The sequence below is a fragment of the Falco cherrug genome, chromosome 5 (genome assembly GCF_023634085.1).
Source record: "Falco cherrug isolate bFalChe1 chromosome 5, bFalChe1.pri, whole genome shotgun sequence".
Lineage (NCBI taxonomy): Eukaryota > Metazoa > Chordata > Aves > Falconiformes > Falconidae > Falco > Falco cherrug.
The window spans coordinates 72262071-72279672 of record NC_073701.1 but is presented as its reverse complement, the minus strand read 5'-3'; the positions used below and the strand labels follow the sequence as shown (position 1 = coordinate 72279672).

The 17602-nt window shown below is 52.2% G+C and overlaps 1 protein-coding gene across 10 annotated transcripts in view; it reads left to right on the top strand.

The window, feature by feature from the left end:
* Positions 1-17602, top strand: part of SHANK3 (SH3 and multiple ankyrin repeat domains 3) — a 369257-nt gene that overhangs the window by 166838 nt on the left and 184817 nt on the right. For all 10 annotated transcript variants that reach the window (XR_008732337.1, XM_055710964.1, XM_055710961.1 and 7 more), the window contains one exon: positions 8271-8458. Coding sequence is in view for 9 of the 10 variants with exons in the window: in XM_055710964.1 (XP_055566939.1) it covers positions 8271-8458 (188 nt within the window). In the remaining variant the exon portion in view is untranslated. The remainder of the gene's footprint in view (positions 1-8270; positions 8459-17602) is intronic.

Sequence of the window (17602 nt, the reverse complement as noted above, 5' to 3'; positions counted from 1 at the left end):
TGCCTTAGGCTGAAGAATCTGGTAAATGCACAAAGCAGAACTTAAAAGTGGGCTAAGGCAGCTGTTCTTGGGTGAGTTTGCATCTAGCAAATGCTGCAGCTGTCAGTCTCTGAAGATGCAGCAGTAGCTGAATGCTTTTGAGGACCAATGTTTCAGACTGGTGTCAAAGTCTCGACTTGTTCTCCTTATGGTTCTTGCTCCAAATGCCTGTAGATCTAAATGGTTTTTCCAAGGTAATTTTAGTGAAGGCAGAAGGTGTCAAGCTGTGGGCTGCAGCGTCAGAAGTTGTTAACCAGTTGTGCTGGAGTAACTGGAGTGATCTCAGTCTTTGTCTTGGTGCTCTGTGAAGCTACCCGAGCACCTGGGGAGGACCTTCCAGAAAAGGTTCTTCTAGACCTCTAGATCTCCTCAGTGTCTGGCCATGTACGGGGAGGTGGTGATGTGAACATTTGTTTATGAGGAATGGAATGTGTGCCCCCAAACTCAGTTGCATGCAGCAGATGCTGAATGCCATTTGTAGTACCCCAGGTTTTGACTGAGACACACATAAGGGCTTGGCAACCAAAACGTTAAAGATTTCATAGTCATAGGCTTTGTGAATTATTTCCTTCTTTGCAAAGTAGCTCCTGCCTTCTGCATGGCATGGGTTCCTCCACCTCTGGGAGCTGCAAAGCCACAGACCTTCTGGGATTGGAAGGTTCATCGTGCCACAAGTAGGGAGGGGACTGAAAATCATCTCATCACTCTTGGGTAACGCTGACCGGGAGATACTGTTGAAATTATTCTTCTTTTTCATCGTAGAGCCAAATTTGTGAAATAACTTGTCTTGACTGCAGCAGCTTGCAAGGAACCACCCAGACGTTTGCCTCCATCCTCCAGTGAGGTGTGGGATTTTGGTAATCCTCTCGCAGCTCCCTCAGTTACTATCTACCGTAAACTCGTCATGCGCCTTTAGCAGAACTAGGCTTTCTCTCACCTTTGTGAAGAGCATCTGCCGGAGCATGAGGTGCATGTTAATTTACAGCAGTTGCCTGTTCCTGCATTTGCTAGGCTTATCAGACAGGTTGTCCAAATTCCTAAGGACTGTGATCTTGCAGAATAGGCAGGATTAGAGGCATAATTTTCAGAAATCCCGTTATCCTCTTTGTCAACTGATAAAACTATATTTTGTCTTTTCAGTAGGACTCTTTAAGATCTGATGGAGCTACCCAGTGATATAAAACACTTTCAGCTGTCAGGGTGGAGAGGCACAAATCCAGCTACCACTGGGGATGTTTCACTGGCTGAGATGCACACAGAGTGCTTTAAAGAGTGAATCAATATCTGTGATTATATAAAGGGAGACAAAACCTTTTAATTAATTGTCTCTCTCGGGTTTCCAGTTCCGCTCCATCTTCTCCAGATGCATTTGTAAAGGCTGTAGCCACAGCCAGGAGGAGGTGTTTATACTTCAGGGGAGGTAGCTCAACATCCAGACTAATCATTGCAGTAAAGCGTAGGTCACTGCCCGGAGAGGGAGGGTGCCTGCAGGACCTCTCCCAGCTGTCGCTTTGGCCAGCTCTTGCAGCCATTATCCGTGTGTCCTTGGCAGCAGACTCTCATGCCAGATTTCTGAAGCATCTTGTAGGTCACAGTTGCCAGTGGCACTTGGCCGCATGGTCCCCTTCTGAGGATTGTCACATTCGGCGGCTGGGCACGTGGCTGATGTTGTCCCACACTGCGTTCCCCTCTCATGGTGCAGCACTGTGCGCCATCCTCGCTGTGCTGCGGCCGGAGGCGCTGAGCTCCCGCTGCTCCTGCCAGATGCTGTGATCTCACTGAGGGCTCTGTGGCTCCTGCTTTACATCATTGCTCAGGCTCCCGTGCTAATTAGCTGGAGCACTGGTCTGGCGGCTGTCTGAGGAGGAGCTGGGAAGGCGAGTGACTCCCATTCTCCCGTTGCCTCCTTTTTCCTGAACAGTGTGAATCTGCCACTAATTGGCTCTCGTTAGCAGGTGACTGTGCTATTCTCATTTAGTTGTGCAGAGCTGATCTGAGACCAGAAGTTTCTCAGCAAACTGAAGAGCAAGCTCAACGAGCTGTGCTCTAGGAACAGAAAGGAATAAAATCATTTTGTGTGAGCGCACTAGCAGTTGACCCCAGAATATCAGCCTAGGTCTGCCTTGTTACCCAGCTCGGGGGGCACATGGGAGGAGTGAGTGGGCATCCTGCTCTACTTTTGTGGCTGGAGGGAGCTCCAGGAGTGAGGCGTAAAGCCCTTAATGTCAGAAACGGCCTCCTTCGGGCAGAACCTGTGTCTTTCAGTCGTTATACTAGGTCTGACCCAGGTGATACCCTAGGCAGAGCGCTTCTGAAGATTTCTCCCCATCTCTGAATTCAGGATCACTCCCAAAATAGCTAATTGGCAGTCAAGGGAAATTCCCATTGACCCCAGGTATATGCTGGGGAGCACCCAGCTGGAAAACAGCTTTGCAGAGAAGGCGCTGGGCGTCCTGGCTGACAACAAGTTGAACATGAGCCAGCAATGCGCCCTTGCTGCAAAGAAGGCAAACGGAACCCTGGGCTGCATTAGGCAAAGCATCTGCAGCAGGTTGAGGGGGAGCGGTCTTTCTCCTCTGTCCGGCACCAATGAGGCCACAGCTGGAGTGCTGGGTCCAGTGCTGGGCTCCCCAGGACAAGAGAGAGATAGACATACTGGATAGAGTCCAGTGAAGTGCCACAAAAATGATAAAGGGACTGGAACATCTCTCCTATGAGGAAGGGCTGAGAGAGCTGGAGAAGAGGAGACTCAGGGGGATTGAATCCATGTGTATAGATACCTGCAGGGAGAGTGCCAAGAGAGGACCGAGCCAGGCTATTCCAGTGGTGCCAGTGACAGGACTAGAGGCAATGGGCACACACTGAGACACAGAAGGTTCCCTCTGAACATCAGGAAACACTTTCTCACTGTGAGATTGACTGAGCACAGGCACAGGCTGTCCAGAACTCTGGAGTCTCCACCCATGGAGATGTTCAAAAGTCATATGGACACGGTCCTGGGCAACCGGCTGTCAGTGTCCCTGGTCCCTGCTTGAGCAGGGGGTTGGGTGAGATGAGCTCCGGAGGTCCCTGCCAGTCTCAGCCATTCTGTTTGATTCTGTGAATCTGGGAAAGTTTTAGAAGTGATGAAGCTGCTATTTTCTTGCTGGAGCTGAAATCATTTCCATCAAACCCGGTCTATTTCTGTATCTGTCAGCCACGCTTGTAGTAACAATTTGAAACTCCAGAACAGCAAAAGCGTTTCTTCCAAAGGACACATAGTAAGTGCCATAATTGAGAAGCAGTGTTTGGTTGTCGGTCAAATTCAAAGTACCAGGTTATAAGTACCTGGTGGACTTTATAATACTGCTTATGTGATGGCAAAATCTCTTACCTAGACCCTGAAGGGTGCAACTCACAAAGGGGATCACTACAGCTCTCACTACTGGACAAAGCTGAAAGACCTGTGGCAGGGTGTGCATTGTGTCCTTCTTCCCGCCAGGTTTTGGGTACAGATGCCTTCAGAAAGGTTGCTACAGAGAAATCATCCCCAGGTACTTGGGGGGTGCGGAGATATATGTGTGAGAGCACATAAATGTTCTCTGAGCAAAACGAGTAGTTTGCAAATCCTCCCTTCCATGGCCAATGGAAAAGGCAACTCCAGCACCAGAGATGACCCACTGAGGAAAAAAAAAAAAAGAAAGAAAGAAAGAAACAAACAAACAAACCATGCTTTGGGGATTGGTGCCTTGTGGACAAGAACAATTTAACAGTCATACTGTAACTAGGAAAGGCCAACAGGTTAACTGCAAAGCTGCCAAATACACTAAATTCCTGAAGGGTTCAGTTTACAGCACATTTTGAAACAGTAGGAAGTTCCCCCATGCAAAAACCTTTCTGTATTCTAAAGCAACAAAAAATCTGATATTCAGCTCTCAAGGGGGAAAAAAAATCAGGATCTCTAGTAGATACTTTCACAATAATGTGCAAGACACCTTAGTATGTTCACTGCCCCCCAGACATATGCAAAAATGCAAAAATAAGACAAAACTTCAGTTATTCACGCAGCTTGGCACAGCCTTGTTGGCTTGGATCTGCCACATCCCCTGGTCCTACCTTCATGGCTGGTGCTGTGGCACCCGTAGGTCACGGGCTGTGCTCTTCAAAAACCGGCATGCCTTCACCTCGCCCGTGGGTGCTCCACTGAGGGGCTGGTGGGCAGGAGTTCACCAGAGAAGAAAGAGGAGGGTTGTTGAGACCTAAAACAAGAATCCTTCAGCCAGAACTCACCTGGCAAAAAGCGATTCTCTTCTGATCAGCCCCTTGAGAGCACATAAAAATAAAAGCAACAGCCCTGGGTATTTAGGACTGCTTGATGTGCTTGAAGCAATTGTGGGGACTATTATGGTCTGTTAATTCACGGGTGGTGATTTGAACCACCAGCCTGTGGAAGGGAAGTCTGTCCTCCCTCAGAAATGACTGTGGCTTGTTGAGGGGACTGTTGTAAGCGTCCACCCTTGTGAGGAAGCTCTTCCATACTGGGACCCAGCACTGTTTCTGATGGAGGCACCCTGTCAGATGGTCAGGTCTCCATCACCATCTTAAAGCACTATTGAGTCTGGATGCTTCTGGGGGCTAAAATATCTGTAAGAAGTATGAGACATGGAGTCACACATCAAGTCCATCTCAAATAGTTATTTGCAAGAGGCAGAGCAAGTGTGAAACCTCAGAAATTTTATACAGAGGTGTGCCATCAGGTTTTCATACTGATGCATAGGCTTATAACAGTGTTTCTTGAGCACCCGTTTATCTGCAGGAGAACTAAACGCGAGTGCCTGGACTGCGAGCAGCCCCTCTGGACCTGAGCAGGAGGAGCACTGTATGCCGGCTGCTCAGGCGCCTCCTGGCTCCCGGCGAAACATCCAAGGGAATCTGATTTCAGCTTGCCAGCTTCCAGGGCAGGCTGCTGGTTGCAGAGAGCATGGGGAGGACAACTCCTCCATCTGCTATTGAGGCTCACTCGAACCAGACATGTCCTTCTTGCTGGTGTGCTTTAGTTGAACAATACCTGCTGCTGGGCTGATTTACCCAGCGTCGTTCTCTGGTTGCTGCAGTGAGATCTGATGTGCAGTTTGGGCAGACGAGTTTCAGGTTAACGGCTGCCATAAAGAGAAGAGCCCCGTGATCATCAAGGGCAGGATCTCTATGCAGAAAAAGAAAGGCTGCTGCTCTTTCGCAGTGACTGTGTTTTATTTCAGCTGCCCCCACTTCATACCCCCGTGGGGAGCGGTCTCCTCTGGCACCCAGGCATCTCAGCCGTGGTGTCTGTGTGTCTCAGAGAGGAGGAGAATGTGGGCATCTCGCGCGGCGAAATCACGATTATACACTGGGGACATCGAGAAGCTCCTTAGCTGCTTAATAAACACTGCCGCGGTAGTGTTTGTTTTATTCATAATATACAAAGCATCCTGGCTGCTGTTCAGAAATAAGTTATGGATCCAGCAGCGATTAGCTACAGCTTAACTAGGCGATACAAAGGATGAATCCCCCTCCTTCAGGCCTCAAGGTGCCTTATGGCACAGGGTGATAAAGTAGGTGAAGAAACACATTGTCAGTTCATGTGGAAACATGCCAGGAGATAACTCCGCTCTTGACTGATAGAAAACATAAAACCCATTCCAGGCAGTTTTTCTCACATTTTCCAGTTGGGAGTATAGGTAGAAATGTTCCCAGAGCAGAGCCTGAACCTGGAGCAGCTGCACGGCTGACACAGGTCTCTGTCAAGCGGGCATTAACATGAAATATGATTAAACTAATCAGCACCCTTTAATTGAAATTGAGCCTGCCAAAAGAGCCCAAACAAAAATGGTGGTATTCTTTGAAATTATTACAAAACTTGTTAGAAATGTACCTCTCATATAATAGATGTAGGCTTCTGAGACGTTTTGACTTAATAACTAACTCCTTAACGATTAAAAAATGAGTGTGCTACAAAATCAATATGGCAGATGCAAACTGGATTGCAAGGCACATGATTAATGCTTCCCCAGCGCGACCGCTGAAGAGGAAGCCGTGGAGCCTTTGGGCTGTTGGTTTGTTCTTCGTGTCACTTGCACGAGGACTGGCTCTTGGTCCTGCGGCAGTATTTTCAAAAATGGCGTGAAAGACGATGCAAGGTTGTTGCTGAGAAAATACACAGGCGATGGTGCGTGAAACTGCCGCAATCCTGCCGGAGGGTGCCAAGGTGTGGGATCCGCGGTGGAGCTGTGGTTCCTCGGTAGCTGGGGTAGCTGCACGTCGGCAGCACAGTCTGGGACCGGTGTTGGTGCCACAGCAAGAGGAGGGCAGAGCGGTAGTCAGTAGCTTGGAGAAGCAAAATGGCCGGAGCAGGATCCTGCTGGCCGACGCGAAGGTCTGGGCGGGCACCCGTTGCAGTTGGTGGAGCTGGAGGGGGCTTACGGCCCCGGCGCTGGAGCAGTCCCAGGCGTGCAGCGGCTGCCTGGCTGCCCCGCTTGCGTACCCACAGCCGAGTGTCCGTCGCCGTGGGCTGAGCATCCCCCGGGCAGGCAGCGGGAGCATGAAGCAAGGTGCAGAGCTGCAGTGTCGGCGAGGCGCGCTGCACTGAACAGCTCTTTCTGTGAGCAGTCTGCAATACCTACATTTCCCGCATGCTTCTCGTGACTGTTTCTAAAAACATGAAGGGGCCTTTTAGAGATCTGAGCTGGTCTTTAATATCTCTGCATCGACTAAAAATGATACTGGAGTGACATTTAGAAGTATTATAAGAAAAGGGTAGCTATTTATTTCTTATTAAGTGTTTTTTCCCTTGAGGGACTGGAACTTAGCATGGTACGGAAGCAGCAGGCTGCTTGGGCTGAGGCTGGCAGGTTACGTGGCGCACATCCCCGGTGTGACAGTGCCTTCTGCTGAAGCTTTGTGCCTGCGGATGGCAAGTTTGACGAGAGGCTTTGGGCCGCCTGCTGATGCCAAGAGCGGGAAGCCCGTGCCCCTTGCACCGCGGCTGGGTCGCCATTCCCGGCTCTCTGCTGGTCTGCGTGACGGTGCTCCTGCGGGAAGCTCAGGCTGTCCCTGGCTGAGGGACCCAGTCCCCTCCCGTGGCTGCACCCCGGTCCCTGAGGAGCCGTGCACCACTTTGGGTGACAGCCATTGCTGGGGGTGTGCCTAGCGGGCAGCTCTTCCCGCCACCGCATCCGTCCCCCTCTACCCGCACCGTCACCCCCAACAGGAGGGTCCGCGGGAGGAGCCCCCGCGAGCCCCTGCCCCTGCCGACGACCGGGGGGCAGCAAGGGGGGGCGTCGGGGGCAGCCCCGTGAGGGCTGTGGAACCGCGGCCCCGGGGAGCGGGGGCGCGGGGTGAGGCTGCAGGTGCGCATCGGGGCGGGGGGGCTGCACGCGCGGAGCCGCAAACCGGGCGCTGCGGGGGCGGCGGGAGGGACCGGCCAGCGGGAGCCGGGGCGCTGCCCGGCGGCTGCGCCAGCCCCAGCCCCCACCGTGGGCGGGGGGCTGCGGGCGGGGCGACTGCGGCGCTGGCAGGGCGGGGGGCAGAGGGGAGCACCCCCCGCCCCCGGCATCGCCCTGGGCAAGGGGCGCTGCTGCCCCACCGCCGCCCGGGCACTGCCCCCCCGCAGCGCCCCCCGCCCCTCCCGCCACCGTGCCCCAAGACTGTCCCCCCCGCATCCCCCCACCTGCCCCGTACGCGGCTCCCGGGACCCCCCCCAGCCGCCCGCCCCCCGGCACTGCCCCAGCCCGCCCCCGGAGCCGCCCCGCCCGCTCCCCCGGCCCGGGGCAGCGCGGCGGCCGTGGCCGCCAGGGGGCGGCTCGGTGCGCGGCCCCGGCCCCGCGGCGGCGGCGGCGGCGGGCCGGGGCGGCGGCGGCGGCGGCGGCGGCGGCGGCCGGGGGCGGGAGGCGGCTGGGCCGGCGCCGTCCCCGCCCGCAGGGGGAGGAGCCGCCGGCGGCGGCACCTGCCCCGGGCCATGGTGCGCGCGGCGGCGGCGCGGCGCCGGAGGGAGCGGAGCGCCGCGCGGGGCGGGCGGCGCCGCGCCATGGAGCCGGCGGCGGGCGGCGGCCCCCCAGCCGCAGCCGGTGCCCGCGCCCGGGCGGCGCCGCGGCGGCCGGGGCTGCGCTGAGCCCCGCGCGCCCCGCCGGCCCCGCCATGGCGCAGCCCGCGGGCCGCGGCGGGCCGAGCCGCGAGCTGCCGGGCATCAGCACCGTAACCTACGTCTTCGTTTACAGCCCCGGCGGCCCGGCGGGGCCCCCCGGCCCCGGCGCCGAGCCCGCGCCGCACGCCGCGCCCGCCCCGCTGCGCGGGCCCAAGCGGAAGCTGTACAGCGCCGTGCCCGGCCGCAAGTTCATCGTGGTGAAGAGCTACGCGCCGCAGGGCGAGGGCGAGATCCAGCTCAACCGGGGCGAAGCCGTCAAGGGTGAGTGCGGGCGGGCGGCGGCCGGCGGGTGGGGGCGCGGCGGCGGGCGGGTGGGAGGCGCGGGCATGGCGACCACCGGCCCGGGGGTCCCGCGCCGGCCGCGGGCCGGCAGCGCTGACAGCCCCGTCCGTGGCTGGGGGGTCCGGGCAGCTCCAGTCCCGGGTCCCGCGGGCAGCCCCCGGGGGCGCGGGGCCGCCGGCCTCGGGCCAGCCCTGGTGCGGGTCGCCCGGTCGGGCCCGGGGGGTGCAGGGCCGGGGGTGCCGGCCAGACGCCGGGGCTGCCCGATCGGCCCCGGGCGTGGGGCCCCGTCTCCTCAGCGTGGCCCTGGGGCTCTGGTCCTGCAGTCAGGCCCTGGGTCCTCGGTCCCACCCTGTGACACGGGGCTGCGGGCGCCACGCTCTGCTGGGACCCCCAGGAGAAGTGGGTACTTCTCTGAACCCCCTTTTCCCCGGGCCGGGGTGGACTCAGTGCTCTGTGAGCAGCTCCCGCCTCACAGCGTGCCACGGGCCACCTGCGCGGCTCTCGCTTGCCAGCCCACCTCTTGTGGAGGGGGGGTGGGCATGGAAGTGCTTCCTGAACAAAACTCCCAACCACACACGCTGAGGAGCCACGGTGATGCAGAGCTCGTAGGGAGACGATGGGCTTGGAGGGATAATGGCATTGCCCGTTATGTTGGGCAGCCTTCCTGAAAGATGTGTAAACCATGCGGTAGGTCCTAAGTCAGCATCCAGCAGACAGGGATAAGAAAAGGCTTCCTCTGCAAGCAGGCTGATGCTGTAGTTTTTCACAGAAAGTTTAAGGATCTTCTTTTCATCTTCCTGCCTCCGCTTTTTGCTGACGCCTCTTACAATGCGGGCTGGAGCAGTCGCTAATCTGACTAGTTGCGTTAGCTGTAATGTGGGTCCGAGCTTGGCAGTGGGAGACGGCGCTTGCTGCTCCATGCTCTGAATTGCTGCTTCACAAGCACGTCGGACCTCAGAGTCCTGTGCTGTGGTTGCCAGAAAACCGGCCCTTGGAGGTGGCAGCCCTAGCAGACCTGCTGTTGCCCCCACCAATGCGTTTTTGTCCCCTGAGTGGAGGAGGAGGTAGACACGAGGTGCCTGTGACTTGGCTGCCGTGCCAGGTGGTGAGGCTTTCTGCAGCTGGGTGCTGGCACTAATGGGTGTTTGACGCCGGGAGCTGTGCGTTGTGTGGTCGTGGGGTAGAGGTGTTGGTGCCCAGGAAGCTGGAAGACATCAACAGATGGACAGGGCTTCTGGGTCAGAGGTGCTTTTCCCATCTTGTGTCTTCAGCCACTTTACCCAGTGTTTTCTGTCACACCCTCCTATATCTCCTCATGCATTTGCATTAAGTAGGTAGCCTTGATGCCGTTCCTTAGTAATTGCAACAGTCCTGAATTCATATTCACCTGTAGCTGCGTATCTTCTTCATGTGATCTCCAGAGAGAAAGCAAGTTGTGGGAAGTACCATGGGGAGGAAGAGCAGACTAGGATAGGCAATGGCTCCTCAGAGCTGGAGGCTTTCTTAAGAAGAGAAGGCTTAATAAGAGTTAAAAGAGAATCACTTCAGTGACTCGCTTATGAAAGATCTCCAGGCAGTGTGGATGGGCACCGCACAGTTATTTACTGCTTTTGAGATGCTGATTAATTTTGGCAGGGATAGGAGTAGTGACAGTTATTGGATAGGGTGCCCTGGCATTGCAGACAGGTAGAGTGATGGGGATAAATGGAAACCAGCAGTCTGAGCGGAACTGCTGCAGCAGGTGCTTTGTCATGTTTGGTGGACTCGTGACTCCTTTGGAAATGGGGTGTCTTCATTTGGTGGGAAGAATTCTCTTGCACCCGGCTTGTGGAAAATAGAAAGTGGTATAAGTGAAAGTCCCTGACCGAGCCGGTGTGCTGGCCTTGTGCTTTGAGCAGACAGGGGTGCTGGGGTGTCCGCAGCTGGGCAGCAGCAGGGAGAGTCATTGGGAGAGTGTGGTTTGAGAGGGTGCCTGGCCATGGGCAGCTGTTTTGTCAGCCTGGGGGACTTGAGATCAAGGTCCTGAGAAGGGTGTACCAGTTGGGTGGGGACTCGCTGTGCTGCCCAGGAATCGAAGTGTTGGGGTGCTGGGGGTGGAGAGCCCTGGAGGGAGAAGGTGGCACTTGGAGGAAGTGTTGAAGTATGGTGGGTATGAGCAGAAGAGCTGTTTGGGGAAGGGTGGGAGCCAGTTTAGGGAGTGTTGTCAAAGAATTGCTGGAGGCAATTGCTTAATGAGACGAGCTGTGTTTGGGGAGATGTGCAAGGGCGAGAGCCCTGCATGGAGGGAGCTCTCTGAGGGCATGATGCTTAGGGAGAAAACTTTCTGAAGATGCCAGTCTGAGTGAGGAGCTGTCTGCAAGCAGGAGTGTGTTGTGGGAAAGGAGCTCCATGGGGAGAGCCGTGCCGAGCAGGTGGAGGCTGGGGACAGGAGATTGCTGGCGTGGAAGCTGTGATAAGGGCCGGTGTCTCATCTTGAGATGTGTTGGTGAGAGGGGTTGACAGCCATCCCTTCAATGCAGTGAAACTCGGCGACTTCAGGTGGCTGGGGCTGCCAGCAGTTCCTGTCAGAGAATGGCAAAACATCTGGCAGTTTTTATTTTGAGATTGCGGGGAAGATGGAGAAGAGTTTGAAGTGGAGTAACAAGGGCACCTTTGTACTCACGTGTAAGCCACACAAGTGTTTGCATGTGGCTTTGTTTGAAATGTGTTACAAAGCAAATGCTACTAGTTGGTGTGCTGTCTTGTGAGAAACCTGAGGATCCTTGAACATTTGCCCAGGGTTACATTCGAAGGTGGCACTCTTTGCTGAAAGCAAATGGACTGCTGCAAAGGTTCTGCTGAGCAAGGGTCTTGCATACTAGATTTGGCAGCGTGAGAGATGCACTGAGCCTTGTGTTGTGTGATGGATTTCCTTAGGGCTTTTCCGTAGGAGTTGGTTTGGTTTCAAGAGCACAGTGAAAGTTAAGTGTGTCTGTCTTGACTGTATACTGTAACTGTCCAGGTAGCTGTTGGATGATAAAAGACAATAATCAAGACAGTTATTTTGTTTGTAAGATAGCTAAAGAATGTAAGCAGAGGAGAGTCTGTCCTTGATCTGCTTGTTACTGATAATGAGAAATGAAACGAGGTGTGAGTGCCCCAAGCAAAGGGAGAGCCAGTAGTCACCAGCACTGAAATCACAAGGTCACAGGGAGAAATGGTTCGTAGACAAGGCACGGTGAGGACTGAATCTCCAGCCTGGAAGCTAGGGAGAAATTAATAATGCTATGAATGTGCTGGTTGTGGGGTCTCATTTCTTTGCACTTTTGTGATTAGGAGGAGTTATTCTCGAGCAACTGTTACCATGTGCATCCGACAGTAGGTTTTCCTCTCCGGTGTGGTTCCTTATTGACATTCCCTACTGCAGTATCTAAGCTAACCCTCTGTGAAATAAATGGCAAACTGAATTTCTGTTGGCCGTGGTTATGGTTCTGTTGAATTATTATTGTAGCAGTTCTCGGTTGGGCTGGAGGTTGTTTAGATAGAGGGGTTTATTTTACTTGTGAATAAAGTTGCTGTTGCACAGAGAAGGTTTTGCAGTTAGTGGGAGGTTTTGCAGATTCTGTTTGATGATCAGCCAGCTAGTTTCCTCTGGACTTTCTTTATCCAGCCAGGAACATTTAAGAGAGGCTGCTCACACACAGCTCGTTCTGGGCTGTAGGATCCCCGCTGCCCTGTAGGAAGGCAGCTCTTCTGGCAGTTAGATGCAGGTGATTAGAGACAGAGCCGTTAACAACTTGGAAGGTTGAGGCAGAACTTTAAACTTCACTATCAAACGGTCTGGTTTGATAGATGGTGATCTAGAGCAAAGGGGTGGCAAACAGTTGCCTCCTCACTGGAGTGCTGCTCCTGTGTTATTCTTATTCCCAGGGCTGGAAGAACAGAGATGGAAAAGGGGTCTTGTCGTCAGTGAGTTGAGTCCTTGGCCCTGTACGGCTTTACAATCACTTGTAAATTGATCATGCTCCACCTTTAAAACCTCCTGCTATTCTGGTGGGGAGGTTGCTCTAGAACTTGCAGGCTTCAAGCTTCATCTCTTGTAACTTCTAAACTAAGTGTTCATGTCTGTTTTAATCATTTTTTGGCATGCCTTTAGACACAACAGACTGCTGCGATCTGGCTGTGAGACATCAAAGGCACCGTGACCAGGTCCTCATTTGGAAAAAAGAGACTGCTTTTTCCTTTCCTAACAAATGAAATGATTAATCACAAGTACTACCTGCTAGCCTTATTTTAGTGATCCACTGAGCAGGGATCCCAGGCTTCACTGGCTCTGGTGAGGGTTGGGTATGTGAGAGCAGTATCCTACTGGATGTTGCAGAGCGTCTCCTGGTGCTTGTTGTCTCCACGGTCTCTTCAGGTTGAGCCACCCTGTCCTGTGGGCACTGACTCCAGAATGTTCTCTGCAGCACCAGACAAAACTGGGAGCCATCGGGAGCCTGTTGCCCTCTGAGCTTGTGTTGCTTCACTCATTTCTCTTGTAGCCCAACCATTCCTGCTTTCAGTCTGAGGAACTCTTTGACTCCCCTAGGGACAGAAATGCATTGAACAATTGTCTTTGACCCCAACATCTTCAGTTTGAGAGCTGGACTGTGAGTGTGGATGAGTGCTGTTCCAGCTCTCTGCAGCCTCAAGTTCTTTGGAGGTGATGAGGCATGAGCGTGGATCCTACCAGGTCCTTGGAGAACAGGAGTTGTTCTCCCTCATCTGTGTGCTGGAGGGGAGTGACAGCAGACAGCTGTGCAGAGCTGTCCCCATCCACTGTGATACGTTCCCATACATCTCCTGTGCCATGGCTTTACCAAAGGTGTCTGCCATGAGTGTGACATCCTTGGACACGTACCCTGGAGTGACTGGAACGATACCTCATTTGGGAACCAAGAACAAGGCATCCTAATTTGGCGGCTGAGGTTGTTAGGTGGTGTGGGAGCCTGGGAGCTATGCTTCTGTGCTATTTATCTAGTGGTTGGTGTTTGGAAGATAAAATATTTTTCGGGAATAGTGAGAGCTTCTTGAGACATGGAGAAATTATTTCTTCTTGTTGGAAATTTTGAAAAATGAGTCATGGAAGAGGAAAAGAGAAGAATTGCTCATGAAAGAAAATTAACTGAATAAAACTAAATATCTTCAAGGATGTGAAAAAAAGATTGTTTGGAAGAAGTGGGGGGTTTGTTGCTAACGGTATGTACAGCTGCATGGCCAAGCCTGTGGTGATCAAGTGACAGAGTGCAATCCTGTTCCCTTTCAGGTCAGTGGGACATAAAAGTAATGCTTTTCCACTGTGAGCTTGGGTAATTGTTCTCCTAGATCTAAGCAAGGGCCTGTCCCTGTGTGGTAATTACATCTCTTTAGCTAATGCTGGTGGCTCTGGAAAGAGTACAGTAGCACACTGCCCCTCGAGGGAGACCAAGGGTCCTTGTCTGGCTCCTGCCCACCCATCCCCCTCCCCGGAAGATTCAGACTGTTCTCCTGAAGCAGGTGGACATAAACGATAGTTGTTTCTCTTCTCTTCTGATTGTTTCATACTCACTTTCAAGCCACTAAAAAACATTTTCAACCAAATTTGTCTCATGTGTGGAGGTTTCAAGGCCAAGTAGCTTGAGACATGGCAGCTGAGGGTGGGGAATGCAGCCAGGTGACAGCTCATCAAGCTTGGTGGCCCTGGCCACTAAGCCAGTGTAAGCTCCATGACAGCTGTGACATGATCTATCTTGTTCTGGCCAAACAAGACTTAAGAGGGTGGCTGGGAGTATTGCAGTGGGGAAGAGGTGCTGGGGCTGTCTGGGAAGCAGGTACTGTTGGGCTAGGGAGGGATGCTGTGGGTGCACAGGGACCCATGGACATGGGAGCTGATGGGGTTTGTAGGACATGGGCTTTCAGACTGTGCTCAGTGGTGGGCTGCAGGATCAGTGGATTTTGTTGAACCTTGCCTAGGGATATCCCTAGCTGTTCTTGTTTTCATAGAGTCACAGAATGGTTTGGATCGGAAGGGACCTTTTAAAGGTCATCTAGTCCACCCCCCTGCAGTGAGCAGGGACACCTTCCACTCGACCGGGTTGCTCAGAGCCCCGTCCAGCCTGGCCTTGAACGTTTCCAAGGCTGGGGCATCCACCACCTCTCTGGGCAAGGTTTTTCCCCACCTTGTATTTTATGTGTAAATATCTGACCTCTTTGTGATCCTTGCTGTGCTCTTTATGCCAATTGTGTCATAAGACAGCTGATTATGCCTGTTGTAGAAAAGAATCTGATGTTGCTGGTTTATAATCATGTTACTCTTCAGTGTAAGTGTTCTTCTGTTCAGGTGCTCTGTGTAAGTTTTTTTTCAAATCCCATTCACCATTATATGCCTGTTTTATATCTGCTTAAATACACATTGCTTTGCCATTAATGCATGCCATTCTTTAAATATTTTCCTGCAATTATTATTTTTTTTATATACTGCTGGTCAACCCTTCTGCTCTTCTCTAACTCAGTTTGGTTTCTGTTACAAATAAATAGGTCTTTGTGATCACAGTCTTGGGTGCTGGCCAGGTGGATCATCTTTGGCTAAGGGATTTCAGATAAAGATAACATAGAATTTATGTGCCCTCTTTTACTTTTTTAAAGCAAATGAACTTACAAAGTTTAGGAATATTAAATATATATTTAGCTTAAGCTGTGAACAATACCTCCCTTTCCTCTCCTTTTGCATGTTTATTCACTTGTTAAACGTTGATAGTGGCTGTATAAGTCACAAATAAGGGTGTCTGTATTTTATTTGGTGTTTCTTCAGGGGTGTTACCACTTCGATTGCAGTTTACACAGTTGTTCCAAGACTATCCTATGTCTGTACCCTCCTGATTGTTGAGAAGGGTTGATGAGTTGGGCTATGTTGAGAAGTCCTCCATCACATTCCCCGGTGCTCGCTGTCACGGAGCTGTGTGGTGCCGGCAGCTGCAGGGACTGCCTTGGGTTTCTCTGGGATTGCACAGGAGGCCAGTTTTCTACAAATACCTGACAGGAGGTTGCAGCGAGGTGGGGTCAGTCTTTTCTCCCAAGTCACAAGCAACAGGGCAAGAGGAAACAGCCTCAGATTGTGTCAGGGGAGGTTTAGATTGGATATTAGGAAAAAATTCTTTGCTGAAAGGATTGTCAAGCATTGGAACAGGCTGCCCTGGGAAGTGGAGTCACTATCCCTGGAAGTGTTTAAAAAACACGTAGATGTGGTGCTTAGGGACATGGTTTAGTGGTTGACTTGGCAGTGCTGGGTTAATGGCTGGGCTCGATGATCTCAAAGGTCTTTTGTCACCTAAATGACTCTATGATTCTTGGTAGCTAGCACTGAGCTAGGTCCTGACACCTGAAATTTCACTTGCTTCTTGTTTGGTGTTTGGAACAGACCTGGACCACAGGCAGGGATGTGCTTTTTGGGGGTAAGCGCTCTTCAGTAGGTAGTCTTTTCCATTCAGAGCTGGCTGCAGGTTTGTGGTGATCTTGAATTATACCCACCACAGCAGCTTAACCTAGTGAGAAAGAAAGAGACTGGAAGCCTGGTGGGTGTGTAAGGGTTTTGGCTCTGAGGACCCTGCCTTCCTGGTGAATGCAGGTGATCAGAAGCCTGCTAGATCTGTCCATCTACCAGGATAGCCCCTAGCACCAGGGGCGTGTCTGGATGTCAGGGCTCTGAGCATTTGCAAGAAATGGCCATCACATCCCATGACTCCATGAAGTATGTAAGGACACTGGGGAGGAGAGGAAAGTAGCTTGTTAGTCTTACAAGCTTTCTGGAATGCTGTTTATGGTCTAATCAATCAAGGATTAAGAAGGTTGGGTGAGATCTTCCCGTTGCACTGTCCTCATCAGAAGTGTCAAAATCTTCTTCAGTGCAGAGAAGAGACGGAGATTCCCTGAGGACACACAGAACAAGTAATCCCTCTGTGATTATTAGAGCTGCCACCAGTTGGCATTATAAACTCTATTTTTAGTAATCCTAAACTATGGCTAGAAAAATTGGTCTGGCCTAAAATTTTCTCACTCTGTTTAAAGTTTAATTTTTTTGCTACAGATCAGGCTGCGCATGTTCAGGCTTCTTAGCATCATCTGGAGGGTTAAGCGTGCTTCCTTGCTGAGCGGAGTGCTTCTCTGCCTTGTGCTCATGCCCTGGGGCTCAGAGTGATGAAGTGACCTAGGACAGGCAGTCCCAGCCCCATCCCTTAAGCAGCAGGTGATGTGCATGCACAGATTAGATAAACTTCATCCTGGCATCAAAGGTTAATCTCCACAGTTGTGGTAGCTGAAGAGGGCATCAGCCACTACCATCTGTATTGCTGCTGGGGGCTCTTTGAGTGGTTGGTTGGATCAAGCTCCACTGGCTGTACGTTGTGTGTAGAAGACAGTTTCTTGGCACGTGCTTAAGCTGAGGGTTTTTTATGATCACTAGCAACAAAAGTTAACAACAAACTCTTGATCCTGTGTTTCTCTTTCTGGCTTTATTTCTGTGAATGAGTTTATTGCAGAGTGTCTCTGTCTACTTCAGGGCTAGGAGTGGCTTGATATTACTGGTGAAGCTTTTCCTTTGTACTGGGGTCAGGAAATTATCCTTCTGTTCCTTCTTGTTTTGTCTGCTGGGAAGGTCATTTTGAAAGAGATGGGAAGAAGCCAAGATGCGGCTGGTTGCTGTAGCCTGGTATGAGAATTATACAACTCTTGGGACTGCTGTCTGTCATAAGTCCTGCTTTCTGCTGTGCTAATTTTTTTTACTTTAGGTTAGGACAGGATTTTTCCACTGAGCTCTTGTGTGTTGCAGGTTAACAGCATGGTTTCTGGGTTGTTGGAGCTACTCAACTTAAAAAGTCCTGCTAAGGCCAATTAACCCAAGGTGCTGTTGACATTGACAAGAAATCTGCTTAAGAATTTGGAGGGAAAAAACCCACCATAAAATGAAGGGAGGATTTAGAGATGATGTCAGGCAGAACAGCATCAGGATCTCTGTTTCTCTGCTGCACATAGGAAGGACAAAACTGGCCTGAACTGTTGTGGTCCAGTTGCCTCCAACTTTACTTTCTGTTCAGGTACACTGGTGGAGGAATTTTGCTCGCTTAGGAT